The following is a 27,737-nucleotide window of genomic DNA, read 5'->3' as shown; positions in this document are numbered from 1 at the left end:
TGATAGAGGTCTGGAATCTTCAAGATGTCCTAACTTTCACTGGCCTGCATAAAAGTTAGAGAGATCAGAATAACTTTCAGGGCAAGCAATGCCTGGGGGGTTTCTGATGGAGTATAATTCAACAGCTGCTTTTTAGAGGTTAGCAAGACCATTGATATTAAGCATAATTTTCACTAACTGGAGAATTTGTTTCTGCAGTTATCTGTATGGCCGCTCAAGACATAGCCAAGGAAAGGACAATTTATGAGCCTTTTAGCTGCATTTCTGTGAGGGTAAATGAATTGTGACTGTGCCAGTTGTTAGAGCTGATCAAAGTTTGGGATTTCTGTTTTGTGACAAATGCTGATGCTCCACTTTTGTCCCCAAAATTAAAGAAAAAACTTGAAAATTTCACTCTGTACATGCAAAATCTTAATTGTCAAGGAAGGAAAAAAGTATCTTCTAAGTTAAGTCCTTAACAATTTTGTAAATCAATTCCAGATAATCCTACTCTGAGCAGCAGTGGCTTTACGAGATTATCTCCTGATGTCCCTTCCAACCTGCATATCCTAAGATCCTATAAAATTAAAGCAAAATAGTTTGCTAGCTCTAACAAAACATATGTCTAGAAGGAAGGTGCTTCTCTTGCAAAAATTTTACCAAGTCACCTTTTGCTTTGGAAGTCCTTTATTGCATCCAATGTTTTGGTCAACTTTAATTTGCTACTAGCTATCTTTTTCAGAGATACTGTGTGTACAGCAGAGTCTTACAGGAAAGTGTCCAAGAAATTTTCCCAACAAGTGGCACATTTTTTTTGCCTGAACCTCTGCTAATGTGTTTCTACAAGAATACCCTATAAAGAAAGAGTACTCTTTGCTTTGTCCTGTGTTATGGAATTATGCCATCCTGTATAAAACTGAAATCTATAACAGACTTAATTTTAATTGCTTTATTTACAAAGACATTATGTGCCCCTAAACATTACATGCTGGCTTGTATCTACTAGAGGACAACACAGGGTTTTTTTTTTTTCCCTTCTTTAAAAAAACAAACAAACCACCAAATCAATTGAGGGATTCAATCTGTTTCCATTTTAATTTGAAAGAAATTATATAATTGTTAAATATTTTATTTTATTTTATTTATTGTCATTCTTTTATTCTTTTTTTTTTAAAAAAAAAGCTTTTTGGACTCTTTAGTGTCTAACCTATAAATGAACATACATGTTAAGTAGCAGATGTTTAGCTGTAAATTTGAAGCCGGGAAACAAAATGTGAATTTCAAATCCAGCCCATGAAAAGTAATAACTTCATTAGTTTCTTTAAAGAGTGAGAACTAGCCCTGTCTCCTGTGAAAAAGCAAACTTTGGTACCACTGTGCAATTCCATCTACTTCAAGAAAAAAAACCCCTGTTGACTATCTAATGGTTTGAACCATGTGAGTGGGAAATTATAATCACTGTTGGAATTATTCAGGCAAAATAACTCCTGTGGAATTTTGTCTCAGTTTTAATAATCCATATTGCAAACATTTATAACTTGATATATTCTTTTTAGGGTGATTCTGGTGGACCATTGTCATGTCAAAGCAGTGGAGATGGAAAATGGTTTTTGACTGGCATTGTTAGCTGGGGTTATGGATGTGGAAGACCAAATTTCCCAGGTGTCTATACAAGAGTGTCAAATTTTGCACCATGGATTCACAAATATGTGCCTTCAGTCTTGTAACTTGAAAACTGTTATCCTGGAATAAAACATGTCCTGCATATGCTAATTAAAAATTATATTTGGTAAAACTGTTCAGTGGTGGAATTTCTTTGCATGTCTCCCTGCTGGTTCTGGAGTAGCCATGTGGAAGTGACAGATACCCTTTGTTCAAACCTTGGTGAAAGAGGAGAATTCCTTGTGATGGTTGTTCTATGCAGGTGTCTGCAGACACAGGGGTGCAGTAACAAACTTCTGGCACCTTGTGTTCGTTTTCCAGGCACCGACTAAGTGCATGGGCAATCATCTATGAGGAACTGAAGATACAACTGATCGCCTAGAGACAGAGCTTAAACCTTACTCAGTCATTTCTCTGAGATATGTATGGCCCAACACAGCGGTAGTAACTGAAGTAGCAATCACTGTTAGCACTCTTGCAAATACTACTTCTCCTACCTCCTCCATCAAGAACAGCTGACAGACAGAGGGAGAGGAAGGATTGCAGAAAGTGAACTCAATCCTCTCAAATCCATTGGGACTTCATTTTTGGAGATCAGAAGTTCTGCTGTTAAGCATGGGACAAAGAATTAGGCTTATTCCTTCTCCAATTTTCATTTTAATTAACTGCATGATTTAGAGCTACTAACTATTTTCTTTCCTGACTTCATTTCCTCATGTACAAGCCCATCTGCCCGAGAATTTGAATTCTTTATCTTCAGGCAACTTTAACAAGAAGAGTAAACATGGTTGTGTGTGTTATTGCAATGATCTTGTCCTTGCCCAAATAAAACGGATGCTTCTACCCTCTGAGAGGCATTGCTATGGGATTGGGTTCTCTGGATATATATTTAACTTTTAAAAGGTCCTGGTACAATTTTTAGAGATGATGCAAGAGAGGTTTTGGTTTCCTCTAGGCTTTTTCTGTGGGTTTCTTTTCCAGGAAGGAAGGGGCAAAGTGTCAGTCCGTCAGCAGGCTGTGTGGGTAGCAGAGAGAGGTTGTTGAAAAAAAATAGAACAAAGCAGCCTGTCTACAGTTGTAGTCTGCATTCCTGAGCTGTGAGGATTGCCTTCCAGTTAATCCCTTTTGTATTCTCAGTGAGGTCTGTGTTGGGGTTGGGTTGTTCCCTTTTTATTTTCTGGGGCTGAGGTTTCTTGGGCCTGTTTTGTTTTTCTAGGTTTTGTTTTTGTGCTTTCTCTTTCCCTCAACATGTATAAAAGATGTTATTTTCCCACACACATCCTTGATTTTCCTCTTTTACTTGCAGAATACCCTGAACTTGTTAGTTTGCTCACTTAAGACTGTTTCTGATTTCAAATAGGAAACGTTAACATGACTTGCTTTGCAATTACATTTATTCTGTGGTACCAGGGCTTGAAGCTGGAAAACTCAGGTGGTCTGTGGAGCTGCACATTTTTCTCAGAAATATTTCTGTGGATTCCACCAGGTGTTCATTAGAAGTTGCCTCATTTACCTTGCTCTGAGACTTTTTACCTGTAAATTGCTTGCACGTCCTTTGCCTTGTATTGTAAATTATTTCCTACTCTTGTATTTCTGAAAGAAGTAACTGATCTGTTCTCAAATGATGGGATCCATATCCTACTTAGCCAGTTAGGAAAACAAAGAGTTACAGTGATGGTAACTTTTCCTCCCCACCTTCTTTGATTGCAGATCAGCTGGCTCCAGCTTCAAGCAGTATGGCAAAGGCGACAGGAGAGAAGCCTGGTGTGCATGGCAGGGAAAGCAGCACGCTCTTCTGGGTTATGTTTAAAAAAATAAGTGAATTTAGGAATTTGTTATTAGGTTTGTCAAAAGGCATTTGTCAAGGCGTCATGAAACAGGCTTTCCCCTCCAGCCAGGTTTCTGTGTACAGCATACCAGCTCCGTACGACTCTGAGCAGACTGCAGGGCAGGTAAGAGACGCCAGCTAAGCTTTACAGTAGGAACACAGTAAATGATCTCTCTGCCCACTTTGGTGTGTATTGACCTCTGTTCTTTGTATACAAACTGCTCTTAACCAAAGCGATAACAATTTTTCCCCCCACTTGAAATTCATGCCACAAAAAGGCAGACAAGAAACGTGGGGTTTGTGTGTGACACAATTGGTAGCACGGAAGATATTATCTCAGTTTAAACCTCTTTAAAAACTGAAAGGCTAAAAATACTAAAGTACAGTACAATAGTTCTTCTCTTGTTGTTTTACTAATTGATGCTTTCTCATGTCTTTCTCTAGGAAAGTCCACATATTCACTACTGCCCATCCTACCAAGAAGGCTTGTGTCAGAAGTGCTGTTTCTTCAAATGGATGAGGTTGTGTTTCTGGAGAAGATGGCTTCTAGGAGTATTACCTATAGTTTCTTTAGCGGTTACAGTAACCGTGCTAGTCCTGCACTATTCATTCTGTAAGTGTTCCTCCCCAGTATGGTCTGGGTGGGATGGGTATTTTGCACTGTGAATGTTTAGTACAAAAAGCTCTGCACTAGGCAGCTAAGCACGTAATGCATGTCTAAACTACTGACTTTCCCTTCTCCTTAATGTCTTCGTTAAAGCAACAAAGTGCACAATAATTAGCAGTTGGTAGTTGCACAAGAATAATGAAGGCATATATTTTATCTCTAAATTTTTTTGTCTCTGCTTGTGCATATCATCATCGTTATAACTGTCATCTCTACCAAGAGCGTATAGGATTAGCTGTCTATATTCTGTTAGCTTTTTCAAAACAGAATGTGTATCCAACCTATGCATGCATCTACCCAGACCTCAACGCATAGCTGTTAAAACTGTACCTCTTCAGGAGGATAGCGCTACAAAAAAAGGGAAGTTTAACAATTAAAGCTTCCTAGTAGAAATGCCTGTCTGAACTGGTAGCTCAGTCCTTCCCTTCTGGGCATTGCTCTGTCAATGGGACTGACTCAGCGCGCTGTCGCTTTCTGCATGTTTCTTTTAATAACTAATACCTATAGACGCCAAGAACAATACATGCTTCTGCAAGCTTCTTGTTCCAGAAGCTTTTCTGTAATGTTATTAGGTGTGCTAATTTTTTTTTATCCTTCCCCCCCCCCCCCCCCCCCAGCTCCAGCCTTCTCTTTTATTTATATTGGAGGAAGTGTAGAAATTCCTAATTTGACTTACACAAATGACTTCAGTGATCCCAAGTCACAGAAATTCCTCCTGCAAGCAGAAGCAATCGAAAATTACGTAAGTTCCCACATAAATATAGCAATAATTTAAGAATTATTCCATAGTCAGACTCAGAATGAGGAGAAGATTCCAGTTAGTTACAATCTTTTTTTCCTTCAAAACAGTAAGTTTAAAGCTAGCAGGTGCCTTGGCAGTGTACAGCTTTAGGAATATAGCTAGACAGGTGGGGCTGTGTGTCTCATAGTAAGGTCAGCATTTTCTAGGTAATGAATCTGGGGGTTTCAAGGTTATGGACAAATTATTTTTCTTAAAGGAATTTGAAGTGTGTTTTGTTTCATTTTACTCAAACACTCTTCCTTGCTACATCTTTCTCTTTGATTTTTTTTTTTTAATTATAGTTCCAATTCAATGCTTAACTTTTTGTTTTGACTTGTTTTCCCTTATCCCCCACAACAATGCTTGCTTTCTTGCACTTCTTATGTGAATTCTCATTTGTGAGATCAGTACTGTTTCCTGGGTGCATGTGAACAGCACTCTTAAACACAAAGCAGTTCTCTGTTAGCCTGTATTTCCCAAAAGAGCTAATCTGGTGTCTCAAAGCTGCTTTGTGCACAGCCAACACAAGTTGCTCATGTCCTGATTATATGCCAGAAATTTAAAGATTGGAACAAAAATATAACAGTATTCATAAAGGCTTCTGTTTCATGGCTAATTACCGAGAGTTATCTCAATGGTCTTGAAATGTGATGTGACTTAGAAGTAATTTTGTGTGTGCGTGTGAGTGGAAATGAATGCACATTTATGATCCCTATTTGATATATTTTGTGAAAATATGGATGGATAGTGCTTGTAATGTGAGTGGGTGGTGAAGAAGAAAGGAAGAAAAAGGTAAATACTTCATAGTATAAGAGATGGTATTGATGCTAAAATGTAACACTTTATATTTTCTTTTATCATTATTTCACTGTCAGTTTGCAGAAACATATCAGTCTTCGTCCTTGGGAAAGTACTACCTGAAGTCTGTAGTAGCTGCTTTCAGGTAGGTACTGTTCCGGCATATAATACAAATTTGAGATATTCAGTTGTATTTGTCTTACCTTTTTTAGTTAATTTTATATTAGTTACCTGGAAGAACATGCAGCTCTCTATAACAGAGCATGAAGAAAACAGAAATGCACTTAAGTGTGTAAGCTAATAGTGTATCGTCTGTCTTGCCCTGTAGAACCAGTGAGAGAAATGAAGTCTGATTAATTGTTCCTTGGTTCATGGATTGCTTTGTAGTCTATTCACCTCCTTTTGATTTTTGAAATCACAGTTCAGTAGGTTTTACCTCTACCGCTTGCAGAATCTTATTTTGGTTTTGTCTATATAAATGAAGTTCCTTTTTAACCGCTCAAAACAAAAATTAAAGGTATAATTTTGGGCAGGGCACTCTACTTGAGCTCCTGGTGAGAAGTATAAATACGTTGAGCAGATGGCTACTACTGTCCTGGTAGTCTCTGAAAACTTCTGAAAGGTCACTCCTTAAGGCCGTTTTGAACAGAGGAGCGTGATAGGCGGTCTCTTTGAATCACATAATAGTTTGTAAATGTGCATATACATATTGCTTGTTTCAACAAGAATTCTGTGAAACGTCATATCAAATTGTGGGCATAAAATTATATTGTCATATGGCCCTAGTCTCAGTTAAAAACTATTGAGGAAAATGTGTCTGGAGCTGTAATATGATCTTAAAAGTGTATAATTATACAGCAGGGATGGAAACATCCAATTCCCTAAAAATTATGGCAAGGATTTTCTGTGAGGTATAATTTTTAGTCTCAATGTGTAACTGTTTAAGGAAGGTATTTTCAAGGTTTTTCTACTGTATAGAGAAAACAATCATTAAACAGGAGAGCTTTTTGCCACCATGTTCAGCTGCAACTCTTCATGCAGCCGTTCAACTGGCTATGAAAGTGTGCAAGCTGAAACTGCAGACCAGTGGAAAGTCTGTCCAAAATTCTAATTCAGGTGTATTTATGATGTATATTTTTTTTCTCTCCACAGTGAAGGAGAGTCTGGACTTCGAGCTTACTACTGGAATACATTCTGGGCACCACAAGATATGGTTGCTTCTCTTAAAAAATTAACCTCAGTGGAACAGAAAGGAATCAGTAGTAAACAAGCAGCTCATATGTTCAGTTCTTCTGGGGAGGAAAATTTTGATCTTGTTGCAATAGAGCTTTTTGGTAACGATGTACCTGTCATTTAATACCTATTCTGTCTATTTTTCTGTCTCCAGTTTGTGTCTTTGGCTTGTGTGGCTGACATTATTAAATTTCAGTTTCAGATTCGACAGAATATGATGTGATGCTAAAATCAGGTGATTATGCTTCAATCTCAATATCACTTTTTTGGGGGGAGGGGAAATCATGTAACAGAAAAAGGGCCGTTTCCCAGTTGTTCTTACATCTGCAGGGCCTAGGAACCAAACCAGATTAGGGATCTCCCTGGCCTGTGTTCCAAATAAAGTCTGGAATGAAAATACTTCACAGCTTTTATTTTGATGTTCGAACTAGAACGGTTGAAATCTAATAGTTCCCACTGAATTGCAATGTGGGTCCTTTTCTTGGCATCTTTTAAAAGGCTACTATACAAAATTATACACAATTTATTTGCCTTGTGACTAGATAATCTTGGTTATTCATAGTTGGTGATCAAAGACTGCAGAGCTTTAATTTGCTTTGCTTTGTTTCTTCATATCAAGGACGCCTTGAGACTGACCTCATGTACTTAGTGTTGTAACTGTGTGGAGAGGGGGGAAGAGAAAAAGGCAAAGGAAGCAGTGGGTTTCAAGCAGAGATGGTAGCAGTTGCAGCCGAGTTCCCCCCTGCTTGCTGAGCGTGCCATGAGCTGGTGGTAGTGAGGCATTGTCCTTCCTTGGCCAGAGAAGAAGTTGATGCAGCCTGGTAGGGAAAAGGGTTGTAAAGGTAAGGGGGGAAAAAGTGAGTAGAGTAGTCAAGAAGTGCAGGTAGGCAATTGTTACCACCTCTTTGGAAATTTTACCCAATAATTTATCTTTCAGCTTAACAGTCTTTCAGTCACTGATCTAGCTTCTTTTGTATAGCGGTATCCTTTGACCTGTATGCCAAGCCAGGTGACAACAGGACTTTAACTCTGATGAATCCCAAAAAGACTTTTTATCAATGGAGGCTGCGAGTTCCTTCTAACTATGTGGTGAGACTGGTAGTTATCACTGTGCATGGCGTCACCCCAGAAAGCTGTGCATCACACCACCTGTCAGCATATGATTTCCTTCTTCCTCTGCAGAACAAGATCATTACAAGGTATGACAGTACAGAGCAAAGATGTTTTGTTGAGCTGGAAACTCTCTGAAACTGTAGCAATATCAAATTGATATTAAACAGGTTCCAAAAATACAAGACTCCAAATAAAACTTAATTAAAAATCTTGTGTAAGGCAATAAAAGGATCTTCCATATTATCTGCCTCTGCAATGAATTAGAGTCATAGAATATCTGGAGTTGGAAGGGACCCATAAGGATCATTGAGTCCAGCTCGCTGCTCCTCACAGGCTACCTAAAACTAAACCGTGTGACTAAGAGCATTGTCTAGATGGTTCTTGAATTCTGACAGGCTTGGTGCCACTTGCTGGACCACTTCCCTGGGAAGCCCGTTATAAATTCCTGTGGGTTTTGCTCTACATCATGACTATTTTTTAATGGTTTTGATTTCATACAATTACTGTCACAACTCAAAAAGATACAGACTTAATTATTTTTTTAGAGTATTGTATTTTATTATTTTTAGAAAAAAACATGTTTTAGAGCAGGGTTTCTCTCTCCTGAATATGTTCATAACAGGGGTGTTGTGTTTATGGAAGGCTCTGTCCTCAGAGCCCCTGTGTAGTCCGTTTGCATAAGTGAGATCAGATGATATTTAACCTTCAGTGGCCACACTGCTCCCACGCTCCAGAGTCAAATTTCACATTTGGACATGTTATCTACCATGAACCTGTCTTCATTAACAAAATAAACAAACAGGTTTTAGAATCTGAGGATGGATTATTTCAAGGGGGGGGGGTGGGGTTATTTTATTATTTTTTATTTTAAAGAACTTTCAGGAGGAAGCTAGCTTGAGCATGCAGATTCAGTAGGGGTTTAACCTGTGAAGGGGTGGTCCTCTTCAGCTCTATTAACAGACTTTTTTCTCTCCTTATGCAACACGACACAAAAGAATTTGCCATTGTGAGACTGTCAGAAGGCCAGGCACGGAGTGAACGCAGGGGTTTTGTAAGGAATTAGTCTCAGACTGTAGCATAGCATGAAGAATCCCCTTCATGCATCTGCTCTGCTGTTGATTATGGGTTATTGCTGGGCCTGTTACTCCACTGTGCATTTTTAGCAATGGTTCAGATTTTTCGGAACCAGAAATGTAGAGTAGGCATGAAAGCACCTGGAAGCTAGTAAAACCAACACAGGTGTATGATATAACAGATTCAGAGAACACTGATGCAATAAGCTGTAAGACAGAAACTTCAAGAATATGCATTGATGTCTATCTGTCGAAGAGCCAGAACAGAATTTGGTGACTGAAATTACATTAAAAGCCTGATGGTACCTCCAGAAAAGTTGACTTTTTGGGGTTACTTTTATTGCCACCCTCTCAAATGTGTGTCTTTGAATAATGCTTATTAGTTTCCTACTTAAGCTGGAACCAGCTCATTACATACTTGGGACACGTGCAGTAGAACTAATAATAATATCTCCAATATCCATGACAGCCAGGAATTACTGCATTGTAGCCATGATTCCCTGATGTTCAGGTCTAGGATCACACGTAGTGACTGAAATGATTCTCATCAGTTTCTGTAAACTGCAGTAATACAGGTGTTCAGTGACAAATATTAAGAGTGAGCTGAGATTGTGAGGTTTACTGCAAAAGTAACTGTCTCATGAACAGCTCTTCTCGTATGTGCTTGCCTTGCTGTTCTGATGGTGCTGGGACAAAAGGTACAGCTAGAAGATAAGCCAGGATATCAACTGGGTCAAAGATCAAGATGCTAAAACATTTCCACATGGCAGTGCAGAGGGGACTCAGATTGTTCATTTTATAAGGGATTTGGTAAGTATTATGAAAAAAAAGGAATTAATAATGTCTGCAAAAGGGAGGTACATTGCAGATCCACCCTATAGAGTCTCATGCAAAATGGGAGCAGGAAATAACCTGCTAAAACAGAAGACTACTTTTGGTTTAAGGTTAAAAAATTTGATTTTAATGCTGCCATTCTGGATTTCACTGACATCTAAGAACTTGATGTAGGGCTGTGATGGAAATAGTCTGTTACTGTGAGGTCTAATCTCTATTGCTTTCATTTGCTGTGCATAGAAAAAAAAACTGTTAGAAATTTTTCACATGCAGATTTGTAAATTAACGAAAAGAAATCCAAAATATGCTGTGGATTTCAAAATGGAATAAATATAAAAGTGAATTTACAGATGCAAGTATGAGTATGTGCAAGATGCATGAAAGAAGACTTTTCAAAATAAAAGTGGGAGTAAGTTTGCAAGCTCGGGATATAAATTAACTCATCATTATTTAAACAAAAGAACAATAAGAAGAAGTAGTTGCCACGCATGGGGCTTCACATCTTGTGTGACAGCTTTTGTGACGTGAAACCAAGCTGAATGTTAACAGATAAGAAATGCTTTGGGCTTGTTATCTGTTGCATAGACGCTGCTCAACACTGCTGCACTGGCATTCATTGCCTTTTCAGTGCTGCCCATTATTTCTCAGTGCTGCCCATTACTTCTCAGTGCCACTATCATTACTGAAGTAGCATAATCTGTTACTGATGCTTCTACAGGTCTGAAAACTCCAGGGCACCTGGCAGGCAAGAACACCTGTGATGGTCCCCCTGAGTGACTGAGCCGCAAGGCTGGGAAACTCTAGTGCCTTCTCTAGCATCCATTGGGGGGAAGAATGAAAGGGAAGTGGTAGCCAGGGGAATACTCCTGACTCACAGATGATCAGATCAGTGGTACTTCTGCCCAGTTTCTCAGCAAAAATGACTGGAACATGGGAAACGTTTTAGGGTTTTTTATGCAATTTTGGTAATATTTCAGGTGGTGTGGACCTGGGGCCTGGATTCCTCCTGTGGTACGTTTAACTTCATCAAGTAATGTGATGTTGCTTACCTTCTCACTGGACCGAAGAGAAGAAAGCAGCATATTAAAAGCTCATTTTCAAGCCATTCCTAAAATCAGTAAGTAATTAATAGAAACAAGCATCTGATGTAAGCACACTTATTCCTGTTGTTGCCTCTAAAAAACCAGTTGATATTGCCTGAATGAATCTGGGGAGAGGGAATGCCGGCATGTAAGTCAGGGAATTGTCATTCCAATCCACTTAAATAAAAAGTCTGAGAACTGAACAAAGAATAAAGAATGGTCTGGGAGACTTTTTGTCTTCCTGACTGCTACCCAAGCCATACTTCCCAGACATTACTCTTACTACATAGGTAATGCTGAGGAATGGTAGCAGAGCAGCCAGCCAGGTAGCACTACAGGCACTGTATGGCTGGGCAGAGCTAGACAGCCCCAGTAACAGAGCAGCTCTTCTTACCAGTTTTGGCCATCTATCCCCAGCCTGAGGAATCTGTGTTTAATGAAAATGGAAAACAAGAGCAAACACTTCTAATAAGTCTTTGATCTTTTTCTGAAAACACTGTTCAGTGTAGTTAACTGTGTAAGAAAAAGTGTAAACCCAAGAAGTATATTCCAAACCTATGGACTACTATGAATTTTGCAGTTCTGGGTGATTAGTGAAATATTCTTAATAACAATAAACTGTAGTATTTTACAGAAGATATAGGGGCTTCACAAGTGAAAGTTTAGCCACGTTTGGTAAGGTCTAAGTGAAAGAATTTTGACAATTAAGTGAGTAACTATTTTTTAGCTTGTGGAACAAATAGGGAATAAACTTCTCCAAAGCTTACACATTTTGGCTTATGTCTCTGTGGGTGCTGCTTAGGCAAATGCTCATCCTGCGCACATTACAAATTGGAATTGCTTCATTGTTCTGAAGATGGGCACTCCAAATGATGTATAGCCCACTTTCTGCCACAAAATTTTACTATTTTAAAATTTTCTTTATTTCTATTATACACAATTTGCATTTACTATGTTACCAAAAGGGAACCAAAAGATTAAGGACTGTATATCTAGCAGAGTTCTTGGTAGAAAATAAAACCTCAAAGGTACTGTTCAAATGTGGCATGAATTTTCAGGCTGAGAACTGATACACAAACTTCCTGCTTTACATGACATTAGAGGTTTCAGTTCATTGAGCTGATTGCTTTTTAGTGTTTGAAAATGTTTACAGAAAGGTCAAGTAAATTGGAAGGGTGAGGTTTGTTGTGTCCACATTTAATTGCTTCTTCCACATACCACAAAAGAATGTTTGGTTTTTTTTTTTTTTTAAAAAAACACCTTCAGTTAGAGGTGCTTTGTATTTATCCTTAATTGTAATTTGGTCCAAAAATAAGAGAAATTCAGTCTGATGGGGAAGTGGAAGTTGCATGATTTTTCTGTTAATACGGGCAAAACATGAGCTTAATACTGTTACAACCCATTCTTCTAACTGTACATGGGGAAGGGTTCTAGCAAGTGGAGTAGGCTATGCACTTTAGCCCAGCTGAGATAACTGTGTTCCTTGCTGATATATTTCTCTCCCAGTGTGTGGTGGTCATTTTATCTCCTGGAACGGGACACTGAGTTCCCCTTATTACCCAAGTTACTACCCACCAAACATTGACTGCAGCTGGATCATCAGAGTAAGTGCTGGGAACTCTTCTGAGCAGTGGTGACTTTGCTTTATGTGATATAGATGATGGGAGAAATGGCTTTTGATGTGGGCAAAATGGAAGGAAAAGCTAAGACCACTGCACCTGATGACTTCTCAGGCACCCGTTTCTTTTCTGTCCTATGTACAAGTGCCAGTTATGGGATGGAAACATTGCCAGCATCCAAAAGTTTATTATCCATGAAAGAAAAAAAGTGATGAGTAAGATGACAACTCCTAGCAGTGAGAGAAAACTGCTAATAGTCAGGGCTTTGTTTCTATGTCAAAAAGAAAAAAGTCATGTAAATCTTGCCTCATATGACGTACCACACTGTATTTCCATGAATTCTGTAGAAACAGGACCCTCTCCAGCTCCAAATCCTTTGGCAGGATTAATCTGCTTATGATTTTCACAGACTTCCTGATGTGTTTATCTGTTGCTCCATTAAGCATTTAACCACTTTTTTTGACTTTCCCTTGAAAAGGATGCTCTTCATATCTATGAGTTGGTAACAATCTCTACCTTTCACCTGCTCAATGAAAATTATTAGCAGCTTGTAGCACGAAACTCTCATCTATGTGCAGGAAAGGGAAGAAAAAGGCTTCCTAAAACACAGAGATCATAGCTAGTGCAGTTGAGTGACCAGCTGCCATAGATACCTTAAATCTCTTATCTGACCAGCTGAAACACGTGGCAGTACAAACATAGCGTGAACCTCAGGTACAGGGCTTTGTGCTGGCTCCAGGCAGGCTTACACTCCTTTATCTGGCACAGCCTAGTCAAAGTCTTTTAGTTCTTCAAGGTGCCGATTTGCATAATAAAAAATGCAGTGGTTTTAGCCTGATAATAAGTAAAACAAGATTAGCATCTTAGAAGCACAGGCCAATTCCTTCTGTAGATGTGTGTGTCAGGATATTTATCCTTTGATTTTTAGGCACCATTGCCTGGCTACAAGCTCTCATTAAAAATCCTTATAATACAAATCCAAGAGAAGTCTCCAGGGTCCAGTAAATGTGATAAAGACTGGTTAGAAATCGATGGGGTTAGGTGAGTAAATACACTATTTTCAGACACGTTAATTTGCATTTCAGTGTTCTGCACAACATACTGTACTTAAGAAAAAATGTCTTGCCACTTCCAGTGCAGAAAGATACATTTCAACAAAAATTGGCATGCTTCCACTGAATTTCAGTAGCGTATTTTTTTTAATCCTGCCCTGAACATTTGTCATTACATTAATTAAAGCATCCTGCTTTTCCTACCCTGTTAGGCACTTACTTTGTTGTTCCCCTTAAGAGCAATGACATAGTAAACTGCAGGATTTTATGCAGCTGCAGCTGAGCTGTAAATTCCTGGCAATGGTCTTGACATGGGGGAAGAGCTCGTGTCATGTGAAGTTTCATTTTCTATACTTCTTACTTTTCAGTGATTGTAATTGTTTTCTGTAAATAAGAAAAATTGCAATGTATGTGCTTAAAACAAACACCACTGCCCACCCCTCAAAAAACCACAACAACAAAACAACCAAAAAACCCCAACAACCAAAACCCCAACCAACCAACCAAATCAATCAAACCTCCCAAAAAACAGCGTTCAGAATAATTTGTCTCTTGGAAGGACTGTACTGAAACAAGAAACAACTGTTGGATTTGGCTGTATGATTCCATTGGTGGGCTTTGGATTTGCAGGTTTAAATGGGAAATCTGAAATCAAGCATGCTTAGAAGCTGGCTGTATTTATGAGGTAGAATCTGCCATCCATTATCTTGCTGTATTTTGTTTCAAAGTCTGCTATTCCCAGAAAAGTTGTGGAGTAGAAGGCCTTTAGAAATAGGCTAACATTTCTGTTGGGCTGTTTTTAACCCTAAAAAAAAAAACAAAAACAAACAAACAAAAAAAAAACCCTGATCTTTATTGTACTGTTTTAAAGATTTTTGGCATTGGTACTTCTCAGTAGAAGGAGAGGTAGCTGGATGGTAATTATCAGTTTGGTTAGAAATTAATTATTCTCACTTTTGCCTTGCTAGATACTGTAAAGCTCTTTCAGAAAACAACAGAAACAGAGAATATGGCTATTCTGTCGCCATCAGCTTCCATTCCGATGAACTGGTCACCCACAGAGGCTTTTATATTGAATACAAAGCCTTCAGTCACACAGACCGTAAGTGAATAAGTACATACTTTAATTTCTTAGGAGAAATCTTCAATAAGCCATGCTTGACAGACCAACCACGTACTTTTTTAATTAACCTAAGGGCAAGAGACTAATGTTTAAAATGTTATTATGTATTTAATTGAACAAATAGATGTACAAAATTAGATAAAAGATACGTTTAGAAGCTAGTACTTATTTGCTAACTTCTAACAACACTTCTGTAAGTAAAAGTAAAATTTACCAATTTCTGCAGATCTAATTATTTGACATTTTGCTAACATCTTAAAATAGCCAAGCTGCAACATGAAAGTAGTATGGCAGAGAGCCTCTAGGCATAACACTTTTGCCAACAGGACTTAACCATGAATAATCAGTCGTCTTTTAAAAATCACAACTCAGCGTGCTCTGGATCAGCTTCCAGGTTTAGACACACCATTGAAGTTTTCACTGGGAGTCAGTAAGGACCCTTTGCTCGCAAGTGTTGCAGAAATATGGCTGGGTTTCTTAGAGCCCCTTTCCTGACTTCCCATTCTATGCACTTCTGGATCAGTGTTAGATTTTGGGAGGGCTTTCAAAGGGTGGAACAGAGATTTTCAGGGGATACACATATTTACTCGTGATAATCCTTAAAAATGATACATCTGCGATACATGGTTTGTAAATGCCTCCCCTTCCCTTTACCCAGTGAATATCTAGGTAGCTAAAATTCTGTGTGATTTCAAGAGATTAGTTCAGTTGTGAAACCTCTTTGGATCCTCACCGTGCTTGACTGAGTGTAGTACTGTTCCTTGCTGACTTAAAGTGTTTATGAGATCTCTGGCACAGATTCTTGCTTCATGCCTTTCATGAGAAATAAGTGGCAGACTTTGTGGTCAGCCATTCTATAGGACTCAGATATCTTCAGGGATTTCTTCTTCCACCCACATGTGTCTCTACCGAAAAAAGTCACACATTCTGCTGTGTTCTATGGTTACTCTGGTTACTGCCTCAAAACCAGTTCAGAGACAAGCCAAAGCCCCAAAATACTTTTTAACAGAAAAAATCCCCAGTCTTTATTGCATGCACAAGTCTTCACTTTCTGCGTGCTCTGCTCTGTTTCTAGCACTGAGGCAGCAAGCAGATGGCTCAAAGTCACGTAATCAATCCTTAGTCACAATTTTAAGGAATCTTATTAAGACTCACCAGGAGGGGTAGATTAACTCTGATGTCAGTATCAAGTCGATGCAGTAAAGACATTTGTGGAGGCTATCTGAGAGAGCAGCACGGATTGAGAGCACTGGTCTTCCACTACAGCCTTGCCTGTAGCAATAGTAAGAGGGAGGGGGAAAAAACTTAATGAATTTAATTTTCTCTGTACCTGCAGTCACCTACCTTCTTGGTGGGCTTCTTGCCATTGTTGGGAGCCTACGAAAGCACTATTAAAAATCACAGGTGCTGATCTGATCTGACCTGGAAAGCATGACCTGAATAACTTCAGGGAATGGTGAATAGGACACAGGGAGACTCCTGCTCCGAGCTAGGCTGGCCGCATAGCGTGTGCCTCCCCCTGGCATCACATGCAAGGCAGTGAAGAGGACTAAATGACTTTAGATTGGAAGTGATTAAAGAAATGTGGGACAAATGTACTTGGTCCTTCAATCTGATTTAACTGTTAATTTGCATGTGCTGCTAGAGGGGGAAAAAGTTTAAGTTGGCTTGACCTGGACAGAAAGAGGAGCTTTTAGCTTCTTATCCTTCCATACATTACCTATTTTTGGGTTTTTTGTTTGGTTGATGTTGGTTTGGTTTGGTTTGGTTTTTTTGCTGGCACATCTGAAAAAGTGGAGGAGAACAAACATTTTTTATATGTTGCAAAGAAACACCTTAGCATCAATACTAGTTGTTAGCTAAAGTGAAAGAAATACTTGGTGACAGGCTGTTTCATAATTAGTTTGCTAGATTTGAAAAGTGTTTGATAAAGCACTTATTCACATCAGACATGAAGTTGGACTGTAGTAGTACAGAGGCAAATTTCTGCAACATTTTAGTGTCAGAAAATTTGTATTTCTAGTACTAAAGAGAACTAGTTTTAACTTTTTTTTCATTCCACCTCCCCCACCCCCCAGCCCTTCTTAGATGCTCCTGTGTAAAATACATTACCTTAACAAACTGAAGAGGTGTTCACTATCGGTAGTAATTATGTATCTGTGCTAAATCACTTTCTACCCTGAGAGCGAGGCAGTGAATGTGAATTTAATTTTCACAGTCCATTTAGGTGAATATTGATCCATGTAATTCAGACAGTTTGATAAAAATCTTGCACAGATTATGCCAAGTAAAATAACATTTCCTTTTTTAACATTCAGTTTAGTTTATAAATGACACCAACTTTGGGGTTTAATAGCATTTTACTGTTCCTTCATGGTGCAGTCCTATGTTAATGCATTTAGACTGTAACAACATTCCTGGTGCCATTAATTTCCTGTTTTTCTAGCTCGTCCTTAGATGTGCAGGTAGAAAACGCATTCCTTCAAGCAATCAGTCTGAAGGCTGCAAAGCTGCTCAGGTGGTGGTGATGAATTAGGTTGTGGTAGGGCAATTATTTCATATTTGTGTTCTTCTGTAAACAGCTTGTTCCAGGAAGTTTAAAGACTGGCTGAGATTACCTCTAAAATATTGGTAGCTATTTTTAACATCACATGAAGGATGTGGGTGAAGATCTGAAAGTCTGGAGGAGAAGCTGTGTAATGTATCTCTTTAATGAGTGGGAGAACAGAAAAACTGAGAATTTTACACCAATTTTACAAGTTAAGCTTCCAAAAATAAAATAAAATTAAGCAACAAGTAGTCAAAGTAAGCTATTTGTGAACAGTGAAAAGGTATTAAAAAATGGCATGGAGTTGCTTTTTTTTTAATTTATTTTGTTCTTTGCTGTGAGAGGGTAAATACAGGGGAAGTTGTACTTCGACACTGCCATGTGTGACAAACTTATCAGTAAGTAAAGGAAACATGGTGAGAACAAAAACAGAGAAAACTGTTTCAGGGAATGATTGCCAATGACTCATTACAAAAATGAAAGGATAATTTTATTATTGTTCTGCCACTACCTGTTATGGAATATGTCATGATTTTTTGTGTATGTGTGATTTAAATGATGGTTTAGAGAAGATGTTTATGGAATAGGGAAAGTGCTATACAATAGAAAGAGGGCTGTATTTTAGAGGGATGTGTTTATAAATCATCCTGACAAGCTGGAGATTGTATATGGAGAAAATGATATTTTATTTAATAAGAGTGAAATCTGAATTTAGGTAATCAAATAGGCATGTGGATTGTGTAAGTTGCCTTTCTGCTGAAAAATGGCCTGGGGGTGATAGTGACTCAAAGCTGACCTGAGGGCCAAACAAGTCATAAAATTTTCTGTGTATGTTTGGTGTTTCATTGTTTTTTAAAGTGTCATGCTAGGATGTAAGACAGGAGTTTGAAAAGATCTTCCCAGTCACCAGTGGGAAGGGTTCAGCTAGAGTACTGTATCCAAACTGGGCGCTGCCCACCAAAGATAGGGAACAATGAAGGGATGCCAAAAGGAGTGACCCAGAAGGTACTCCAAGGTCAGAGTGCAGCGCAAGGTAGGTAATGCAACAAGCCTCTCTGTCACTGGAGGCTATCAAAGCCAAGGTAGACTAATATCGGGCAGAGATTTCACAGTAACATCAAGGTGACCTCTGGCAGGGGGTGTAGCACATGGCGGCTAGCCAGCTCTTGGGACTGTAAAGCATTTACAGGCCTTTATTCTTCAGGCTGTAATCCAGAACAGCTGAACTGTGGTGATGGGAAGTGTAAGCAGCAGCATAAGGCTTGCAAAGATGATGACAGCTGTGGGGAAGACAGTGATGAGAATGACTGCTGTAAGTACATATTCCTAGCTATTTTCCAAAAGATGATGGAAGGCAGAAGCAGAAATATGCTTATTTTAATGGATAAATGCAGTATTTCTAAGTATTTTTTCATAGCATGAAGTACAACTTTCATAATGGTGAAAACAAAACATGTAGAATATAACTAGCTCTTGGGAGAGTCTAGACAAGAAATTAATGAAGCAAAATCCAAGATAAGAGTCATTTTATTTAGATGACCTAACCATAGCTTGCAGGTGATCCTGTCAGAAAGCACTTCTTCCCAACTTCTGCCAGGTCAGTACCAAATAATATAAAGGAGAGAGACATAATAGCCTTGGAACCTTTGCCCTTTGCCACAAGCATGGTCTTTTGGTGATGGACTTTACTGGTACTGCTAATGTCTCCCCAGTGACTTGCTGCATTTTGGCTTTATAATTTTTGCCTTGCTTTGAATCTTAGGTCCTTGAGGTAGCCAGAAGTATGTCCTTGTTTGTTGAAAAAAAAAATACCCCTCATGCTGTTTAGAGGTCATTGTAAGCAACTGATAATAAGAATGAAAGTGGTGGAAGCCCATTGTGGAGATCTCTCTCAGGACTGCCACGTAGTAAACTGTGATAGTCCTTAGCCAAAAATTTCTTGGAGGGAGGTATAAAGCTCTTCATCAATTTTTTTCAGCTTTCACTTAAAAAGGTTGACTTCCAGACTTTGAAGATTTATAATTTGTAATGCCAATAGTCCTGGTGAAGGTGAAAACAGATCTCACGAGCCTAGCTTGCTCAGTTGAGTTAAATAAGATGGTAGTGTGAGGCTATCTGAAGGCTCTTCTGTCTTTTTCCTCATGGACTGTGGAGTCTGAAATGAATGTGATCATTAATGAGAGTGGAACTCTCATTCCCTCTGTCCCCTCTCCAAAGAGGGACCAGTTTGCACCAGTACAGACTATGACTTCAAGCAGAATGGAATGTGTAGCTTTGAACAACTTTCACAGACTAGGTGGAATGTGCAAGTATTTTTTAATAATTTGAAACCGTGGCTCCAAACATGTGATACTATTTTCTCTCTCAGCCTACAGAAGCTGCTCCCCTTATGCGTACAAATGCCCCAATGGAAAATGCTTGCTGAAACCAAATCCTGAGTGTGATGGGAAAAGAGACTGTGCAGATGGATCTGATGAAATGAACTGCGGTGTGGTAACATTTATTTAAAAATTAGTGAGTCTTGAGAAACTGAGTCAGAAATTTGTGTTATGGTCAAGCATTATTGGATTGAGAATTTATTAAACCAGATGTGAATTTAAAAAAAAAAAATGAAACTCTTGGTAGCATCTGTATGAAAATGTTTGCCTTGAATTTTGCTTTGATTCATTTCAAGTCCACTGATCCTATTCTGTCTATGATGACTTATTTCAAGCAATGCACGCTTCCAAGCTAAGCTGGTAGATCTTAGTGCTTGAGCTGAAAGAAATGCAGTCAAAGAGCTCTGTATGTAAGGAGGGAAAAGATATGAGATTTTATTCAAGTGAATTTTTGGAAATGCCCCAGCATAGTATTGTGCTTAAATGTCTGTTTGAGTTACTAACCCTTTAGAAAGCTATAAGGGAGGACAGGCAATGATTGCTTTATTCCTGACCTACCCATTAAGTGAAAATGGGCAAGTACCCTTACCTTTTTACCAATTGCACAGTAAGAAAATAGTTTTTTTCCCCAACATCTTTGAGGTCCATGGATAAAAGTTTATGTATTAAGCATAGCAAAGTGAAATGACCTTGTGTTTTTTGTTACTATTTTATTCAATTATTTCTATTAGCTTGTGGAAGACACCAGCTTAAGAAAAACAGAATTGTTGGAGGTGAAGATGCAAGATCTGGAAAGTGGCCTTGGCAAGCAAGTTTACAGATGGGAGCACATGGCCACGTATGTGGCGCATCTGTTATTTCCAATAGGTGGCTTGTATCCGCTGCCCATTGCTTCCTGGATTCTGGTTCGGTGAGGTAAGAAGACGTTATACTGTTGTAGAGTATCTGCAGTTTAATAACCTTACAGTGGTGCTTTCAAAATTCTGCGGCAGCTATTCCTTGTCTAGATAGGCTGGCTCTGCAACATGATAGCACTATACATGAACCCTCAATATTGTGTTCTGCTGGCTTCAAGAGTCCTAAGTATCTGAAGCAATTATTTTGCCAGTGAATCCTGCATGGTCAAACACACTTTTTTGTTAGATTTAGGGTAAATACTATTTTTTTAGACAGTTTTTTAGAATTTTAGAATCACTTTTAGAAGGGATTTTCCAAGTAGAAGCTATGGCATTTTCTCTCAAGAAAAGGACTCTTTACTGATAAGTGGAGACTAAAACTCACCAATGTTCAGTTTAGGTAGTGTAAATTGAGAAGACACCTCCTGTGTGTGGCAAGGAGGAAACAGTGTTTAATGATACACTTCTGACTTCCAAAGCATGGTGCATTGCAAGGAATTGGTCTTGCAGCCCCAGGAAATTATTATTTTCAAAATAGTAAATAAAAACATTACTTAACGTTTTAGGAGATTATAGTGAATCTGTCTGCTGAAGTGCTATTCTACTCCATTCGCTTTGGTTTTGATGAATCTCATCACTGAAAAGCAGATAAAATGGAGTGAACTGCCGCTGCGTTATTTTCCAATGGGACATTCTAAAAACATTTTCTTTACAGATACTCCGTTCCTTCGGGATGGAGAGCGTATATGGGCTTACATACTATTAATGAAAGGAGCAATCGTGTAACTATGAGATCAATCAAAAGGATTATCGTCCACCCGCAGTATGACCAATCTATCTCAGACTATGACATTGCCCTGCTGGAAATGGAGATGCCTGTGCTCTTCAGTGAGCTGGTACAGCCCATTTGTTTACCCAGCACCTCTAGAGTATTTGTTTATGGAACTGTCTGCTATGTAACTGGCTGGGGAGCCATAAAAGAAAATAGTATGTTAATTTCCTGGATATACTTCTTGCAAGTTTGGCTTAGTTTTAAACTCTATCAATGAAATATTTGTAATTTTGAGAAATAAATACCTGTGGTTTAATTAATAGGTGTGTAAAAATCTAGAAAATGTCCCCTTAGCTACAGCCTGTGAATTCTGAAGGTTTGCTTGGGTGGCAGGTGATAAGTGACAGTATGCGTACTCAGGTGTCATAGACTATTGGAAAGCAAACGACTATAGATTTACAAAAGCATACCCATTTTCATGCTCATGGCTCATCTTTACAGGTAAAGAAAACAGCAACTTGCAACTATTGCAGAGAAAGAATTTGCCTCTAAGGCTGTGTTTGGCAACAGGGCACCATGAACATCAATATTTGCAGAACTGCTGTGGGGGAATTTTTTTGTGTTGTCTGTCTTAAAGGCAATTTCATGTATGTCCCACGAAGAGTTCTGCTTCTGCGCAGCTGGAAGCAACATGCTGCGGTGGGGAGGCAGGAAAAATGCAGATTTGGAGAGGGGTGGGGGGGAGCCCACAAGATCTTGGCCCTGGCTCAGCATCATACAGGAGCCAGTTCTGAAACCTGGGCTTAGGCAGCTCCTCAGCATCACAGTGGTCCCCACAGTTGTGCTGAGACCTAGTTCCTCATGTTTGATCAGAAGCCATATGCTATGGTAATTTATGTGCCTTTAAATCTTTTTTTTTAAATCTAGATAATAATGCAGTAGCCTACCTGAAGCATAAATGGCTTTACAACTGATGCCTTCTTACAATGTCTTGCTTTTTGCAAAATTATGTAGGTAATATTTAAAAGTTAACAACATGGCATGTGAAAAAAACCATATTTTTCTATCTTACCTGTTACATTCCCAGCCAACCCTCAGAGCCGAATGAGCAAACAAGCCAAAACCCAATACTTCCTCTAATCATCCAGGTATTGAAAAGGTTCTGTTCACTGTTGGGCCAAAACATGATGACGGTACTTAGTTCACAATGACACTTTATGCCAATACTACAGTACAGAATTAAGTTCTTTGTACCACCTGTGATTTACAGGTTTGACTTTTAAAAATTATTTATTTTTCCCCTCTCAGCTTATTTCCTCAGCTCCTTTCCTAGAAGTGAGAGGATGGAAAAGAATGTCAAAATTTCATTTAGTAGCACTTGGACAATGTTTGGAGCACAACCATAGTGTAAATAACAATGAAAATCTTTGTTCATAATTTGAAATATTGTTCGAAATTGGCCATGCTGTGTGGAATCCTATATTAGAGTCATAATTTGCATGGCTTTTTTACTACTTTCTGGCAGAATGTAAAGATAAAGACTAAGGAAATGGAAAGGTGGTGCATAGGGTTCTCTGTGTCTAGGTGGTAGTGTAGACAACAGCTTCCAAAAGCTGAGGGCAGGCAGCAATTAAAGAGAAGGGAATTACTCTCCCATCATCAGCTGGCTAGATTTTGAGTTTGGTGAAATTCTCTTTTGTTTTGAGAAGCAGTATCTCTGTTAGAAATCTCTGCCACCATAACCTCTGCAATATTCTCATAATTTTTTCTAGGTCGTCTTGCCAAAACATTGCAGGAAGCTCGAGTGAGAATCATTAACCAAAGTGTTTGCAACAAGTTGTATGATGATCTTATCACATCGCGAATGCTGTGTGCTGGAAATCTTAACGGTGGTGTTGATGCATGCCAGGTAATGTGTAACTTGTCGAAAAAACTATAGAGGAATATTTGCTTTCATTGGAAAACTGTTCAAAGTTGTGGTATGTTTGTGGTTTGGTTGTGTTTAGGTGTTTGGTTTTTATTCTTTAGTAATAGCGAGGTGTCGCAAGTGTATGCTTAATTTAACATAGCAGTTAAAGGCTCTCCAAAACAAGGTAGTAAATTTGGCATATATAATCTCTGAATCTCTTGGGAAATGCTGCTTTGCAAAGACAAGGAGTAAAATGTATCAAAAAGAATTCTCTTTCCTCTTCAACAATTACATTTCCCGTAAAAGAACAGAGATGTAAGGATAAAAAGAAAAAAGTTAGGCCCATCTCTGATTTTTGCTAGTCATGTTGATTATTTTTTTTTTTTTCCTTTTTTTGATGTCTGGGTGTGAGATTAATAAAAAAGTCAAAAGTATGATGAGTAATGTATTGTTACAGGGAAATACAGAGGGCAAAGGTAAGCTAGGTTTGGTAACTGCGACATTGCCTTTTTGTTTGAAATGTTCATTCATGTATGTAATAACAAGTTTTGATTACATCATGGTATCATAAGCTGTACAACCTAGTTTATTTGCATACACAATCAAAAACTGTTTGGATGTACTTCAGCTGTCTTGACTCTGCCCTCTTTCTCTTTCCCTGTTATTAGACTAGCTGTCTACTTTATTAGTATTCAAACTTATTATGATGAATATTCACTTTCAAAATTCCCAACATGGTTATTATACCAGATACTGTGTAAAGGGAGAGAATTTTGTTACTGATGTTAGACTGTGGTAATTCGACAGAACTTTTGTGTAATTATATAGATTTTACTATTTTAATGGAATAGGGTAATTTTTTAAGATCATAGCTCATAATAGGTCAAAACTCTTTATACACAATAGACTGTCTTCAGGATCTTCCTGCGGTCTCAAAGTTCTCATTCAGTGACTTATTCTTTTTGTTAATTTTGTGTGTAGATCGTCTATAACCTTAGACCTTGGAATTGTTTTGCTAAAACATGTTGGCTTAGAGGCTTGCTGTTCCTCCAAAAACTGTGTTGCTTAAGAAACGCCCTTGAATCTTTAAATGGACATTTTAACCAATTTGGCTATATACCATACTGGTCAATCCAGTTTCCCAATATAATATGCTGTGTTTGAGTCCTCTGGGCTTTTAAGTTCTTAGTCTGGGTGGCATCTTTGTCATGATTTTCTGTCACTAGTAGATTTCCTGTGCAGTGCTTGAGAAGAATGATGTTGGCAGTTCAGGAAATCCCCATAACACCCTGAAACTACTTTTACTACAGTTCCAGACTTGTGGGCACCCCGATTTGTTTCTTCATGGACACATAAGCTGTGTGTGCACTGCACAAGTTACGTGAAGTTTCCAGACTCTTTTCATCTTTAGAGGATGTGATACTTGCAGTGAGATAAAAAGCATTTAGTCGTTTAGACTCTGTTTTCTTATCGCTCTAGAATGTTTTTTGATCTTGGTTCCTCTTTTTAGGATCTGTCCTCTCTCCACCAGCGTACAGTCCCTTTGGTCTTTCAGAACTGGTTGTGTAATTGGCTGGACTACGTAGCCTCCTTTCTCAAGCCACTTTGACATCAGCCTCTCGGATTATCAAAATTGCCACTATGACAACAGCCTGAGAGACAGGAAGAACTGTTCTGGCTTCTTTTCTTATTTCTTGATAGTTTTGCTTGGTTGGGTGATGAAGGCTTTCTATTGTTACGCTTTTCTCAGTCCGTGGCTTTCTTCTGACCTCTTCCACGTGTCAGCTCTAACTGGGGGCAGCAAACAAACCCCAGGGTCCACTTGGAGGCTGCCGACTGCCTTGTAGACATAAGGCAGAGCTGCAGAGATGAGCTGCTTCCAGAACTGCTCAGGCTTCCGTGAACTGGTTTGTTCGCAGAAGGCACACAAGGATGAAACAATGAAGGACGCAAAGCATCTGTGAGCCTAAATGCATCCTGATCCTGTACACTGAGCTAAATGGGAGATTTATTTTTCTACGTTGCTGTGCAGAGCTGCCTGTTCCCTTTGAGAACCCAGTTCTCATTTGCACATTCTTTAATCTTTGTTTCTTCCTCTCCCTCTGTGAATGTAGACACCGTCTTGGTTATGAAACTGCTGATAATATTTAACTGTGCTTGTTTGGTTTTTTGGTTTTGGGTTATTTTTTGTTTGGGGACGTATGGTATCTTTCTGTTCCTGCTTATAACACAGTGTAAGAGTTCTACCTTCAACCTGTGAACCATTTATGATCAAATGATAGCAGAATTCCCACTTTTCATCCCTGTTTTCTCTCCCCAGTCAGCCTGTGATCAGTTGCTTTATGAATCCTGTAATGGGACATTAGCAATGAGTAATTTTTTAAGCTTCTTGCCATCACTTATGTTGATTAGTATGCTACTTCGTAAGTTAAAATAAATTGAATAAATTTGACAGCTAGCTGGGTATGTTCTATCCAGAAATAAGATTCTAATATTGTAATTTGAGAAAGAGGGAGGCAGGTATTTATTTAATAACCTAACCTTGGTTACAGTGCTGTGTGTGGAGGGGTGCATACACTAATGGCTGAACTCCCTTTCATTTTAGGGAGATTCTGGAGGTCCCTTGGCCTGCACAGGAAAGGGAAACAGATGGTACCTTGCTGGCATTGTAAGCTGGGGTGAAGGATGTGCCCGGCGCAATCGTCCTGGTGTTTACACAAAGGTGATGGCACTTTATGACTGGATTCGTCAGAACACAAACTGATGTGCCAAGCAGAAAACACAGATCATCTCACTTGTGAAAGCTGTTTCCTACAGTAGTCTATCATCTTCATCTCTGATGATATAACATGAAAATGCCATTGCCTGTTTCTTTGTGAAGGAATGCACCTTCTTAGTGAAGAAACTATCACTGGATTCATCTTCCTTATCCCCAGCAGCAGAAACAGCACTGTCTTAAAACTAAATCAAATGGATTAGGCAAAAACCCAGCCAAACCTCTCTTCTGCAAATCTTCTCCCTTCCTTCCACCTCCCTTGCTATCTATATATCTATATACATTTTCACATACGCATATCTGGCTATTCATGGCCATTATACTCGGTTCATAATACTACCTTAGTGATGTTACAGGATTCTAAACATAAATAACTATTTCATGTTTCTTGAATATACAAATAGTATAATCAGTATAGACTAAAAAGCTGAGATTATTTCCCTCTCTGGTTATGTTGCCACTGAACAACTGTTCCTTTGTGGACTGTAACTTTTGGGCTGTCTCCTGTGTTTTCCTAAAAACACTAGTTACACAACTTGCAGATGTTAGGGTGCAAGAAATTTTCATTAAATAACTGGAAGAGCATCATTTAGGTTCTTTGGGATTATGTTTAAATAAGAGGGAAGAAATACTCAGTTTTAATGAATTAAAAGGAAACTGTAGTGCTTTCTTACATTCTCTTTACAGTTTGAGCATAACTGTAGGGTTTGGAGTATGTTACAAGTATATTTCTGCAGCTCTGGCTCTGGCACACTTTGTGAATTTTTAACATGCTCCTGGTTTTGCACTGCTTTTCCTTATGTCTTTGGTGTGCAGCAAGCAGAGTTTCAGGGTCAGGATTTAATTTTTTTTATCTGTCCATGGGTCATGCTACACTGAAAGGAACATAAAAGGAAAAGGGACTTATGTGGTGGGATGTGTCCTTGGACTCAAAGAAAGTAGAAGATGAAATGACAGCCATACTACTTTAACCCTAGCAGTAAGTCTAGCTTTGATAATCAGAATCTCCTGATGGATAATCAGCCCAAATCTAGATGATTTAAGGTTTCCAGAGCTGTTTATGGGACTTAAGAATGCTGGTATTCAGTTTAATAAAAGATCTGTCTAGATGGTCTTAAAATTGTGCTCAGTATTTGTAAGTGTTTAGCTTTCACTTTTAGTTTACATTAAAAAAATAACACAAAAAGCCAAAACCAGCCAAAACCAACCAAAACCGAAATTGGCAATTTGAATACTACTCATTGCTGTCCACACAGCACACGTTTTTGTTCTACAGTACAGAAATATGTGATTTGTGTGGGGAAAACACTGGAATGAGCTAGCGCTGTAATCTGCATGCAGTGAGATTCCTGTGTCTAACACTGATTTTCCTTCCTTTCTTGCACTGGTGTTGGGCATTTCCCTCCCCACGATGCTTGTGTCAAACGCTACATAAGCTATACTCAAAGCCTGTATTTTAGGGGGTTTAGTATCTTTAATGGCTAGTCAGTCATTCACATCTTCCTTTTTAATAAACACGTACTAAAAATGCAAGTGGCTATGTTTTATTCATTTGATTGTGCTTCTGAAACTCTAATCCCCGGGTGCAATGGTAACTACATTTATACCTTAGAG

General features: G+C 38.7%; 2 protein-coding genes across 3 annotated transcripts in view; both read left to right on the top strand.

Moving 5' to 3' along the window:
• Positions 1–1,826, top strand: part of TMPRSS7 (transmembrane serine protease 7) — a 32,680-nt gene extending 30,854 nt beyond the window's left edge. Inside the window, 1 exon segment of the mRNA XM_040583061.1 lies at positions 1,536–1,826. Coding sequence (XP_040438995.1) covers positions 1,536–1,706 — 171 coding nt within the window. The 3' untranslated portion in view covers positions 1,707–1,826.
• Positions 1,827–3,027: 1,201 nt separating this feature from the next.
• Positions 3,028–27,656, top strand: LOC121083097 (suppressor of tumorigenicity 14 protein-like). 2 transcript variants are annotated; one of them, XM_040583054.1, is made up of 17 exons: positions 3,028–3,593; positions 3,914–4,082; positions 4,754–4,878; positions 5,793–5,860; positions 6,868–7,049; positions 7,145–7,183; positions 7,928–8,147; positions 10,946–11,085; positions 12,557–12,654; positions 13,598–13,710; positions 14,690–14,823; positions 18,597–18,704; positions 19,761–19,880; positions 20,502–20,685; positions 21,382–21,653; positions 23,211–23,347; positions 25,953–27,656. In XM_040583054.1, exons 1-17 carry the CDS (start codon positions 3,378–3,380, stop codon positions 26,109–26,111), a joined length of 2,484 nt encoding a protein of 827 aa, XP_040438988.1. In that variant the 5' UTR covers positions 3,028–3,377; the 3' UTR covers positions 26,112–27,656. The 2 variants fall into 2 exon arrangements, with proteins under 2 accessions (XP_040438988.1, XP_040438989.1); XM_040583055.1 differs by lacking the exon at positions 25,953–27,656 and having other exon boundaries at positions 3,029–3,593; positions 21,382–21,562; positions 23,211–23,342.
• The last annotated feature ends 81 nt before the right edge of the window (positions 27,657–27,737 follow it).

The sequence above is a fragment of the Falco naumanni genome, chromosome 2, assembly GCF_017639655.2.
Source record: "Falco naumanni isolate bFalNau1 chromosome 2, bFalNau1.pat, whole genome shotgun sequence".
Classification (NCBI taxonomy): domain Eukaryota; kingdom Metazoa; phylum Chordata; class Aves; order Falconiformes; family Falconidae; genus Falco; species Falco naumanni.
This window is presented reverse-complemented; position numbering and strand designations above follow the sequence as displayed.

Coding starts and splice junctions, on each gene's coding strand:
- LOC121083097 (XM_040583054.1), top strand. CDS start 3,378: ATGGCAAAGGCGACAGGAGAGAAGCCTGGTGTGCATGGCAGGGAAAGC. Junction 11,086..12,556: donor TCAAGCCATTCCTAAAATCA/GTAAGTAATTAA, acceptor TTTCTCTCCCAG/TGTGTGGTGGTCATTTTATC. Junction 23,348..25,952: donor GTGGTGTTGATGCATGCCAG/GTAATGTGTAAC, acceptor CTTTCATTTTAG/GGAGATTCTGGAGGTCCCTT.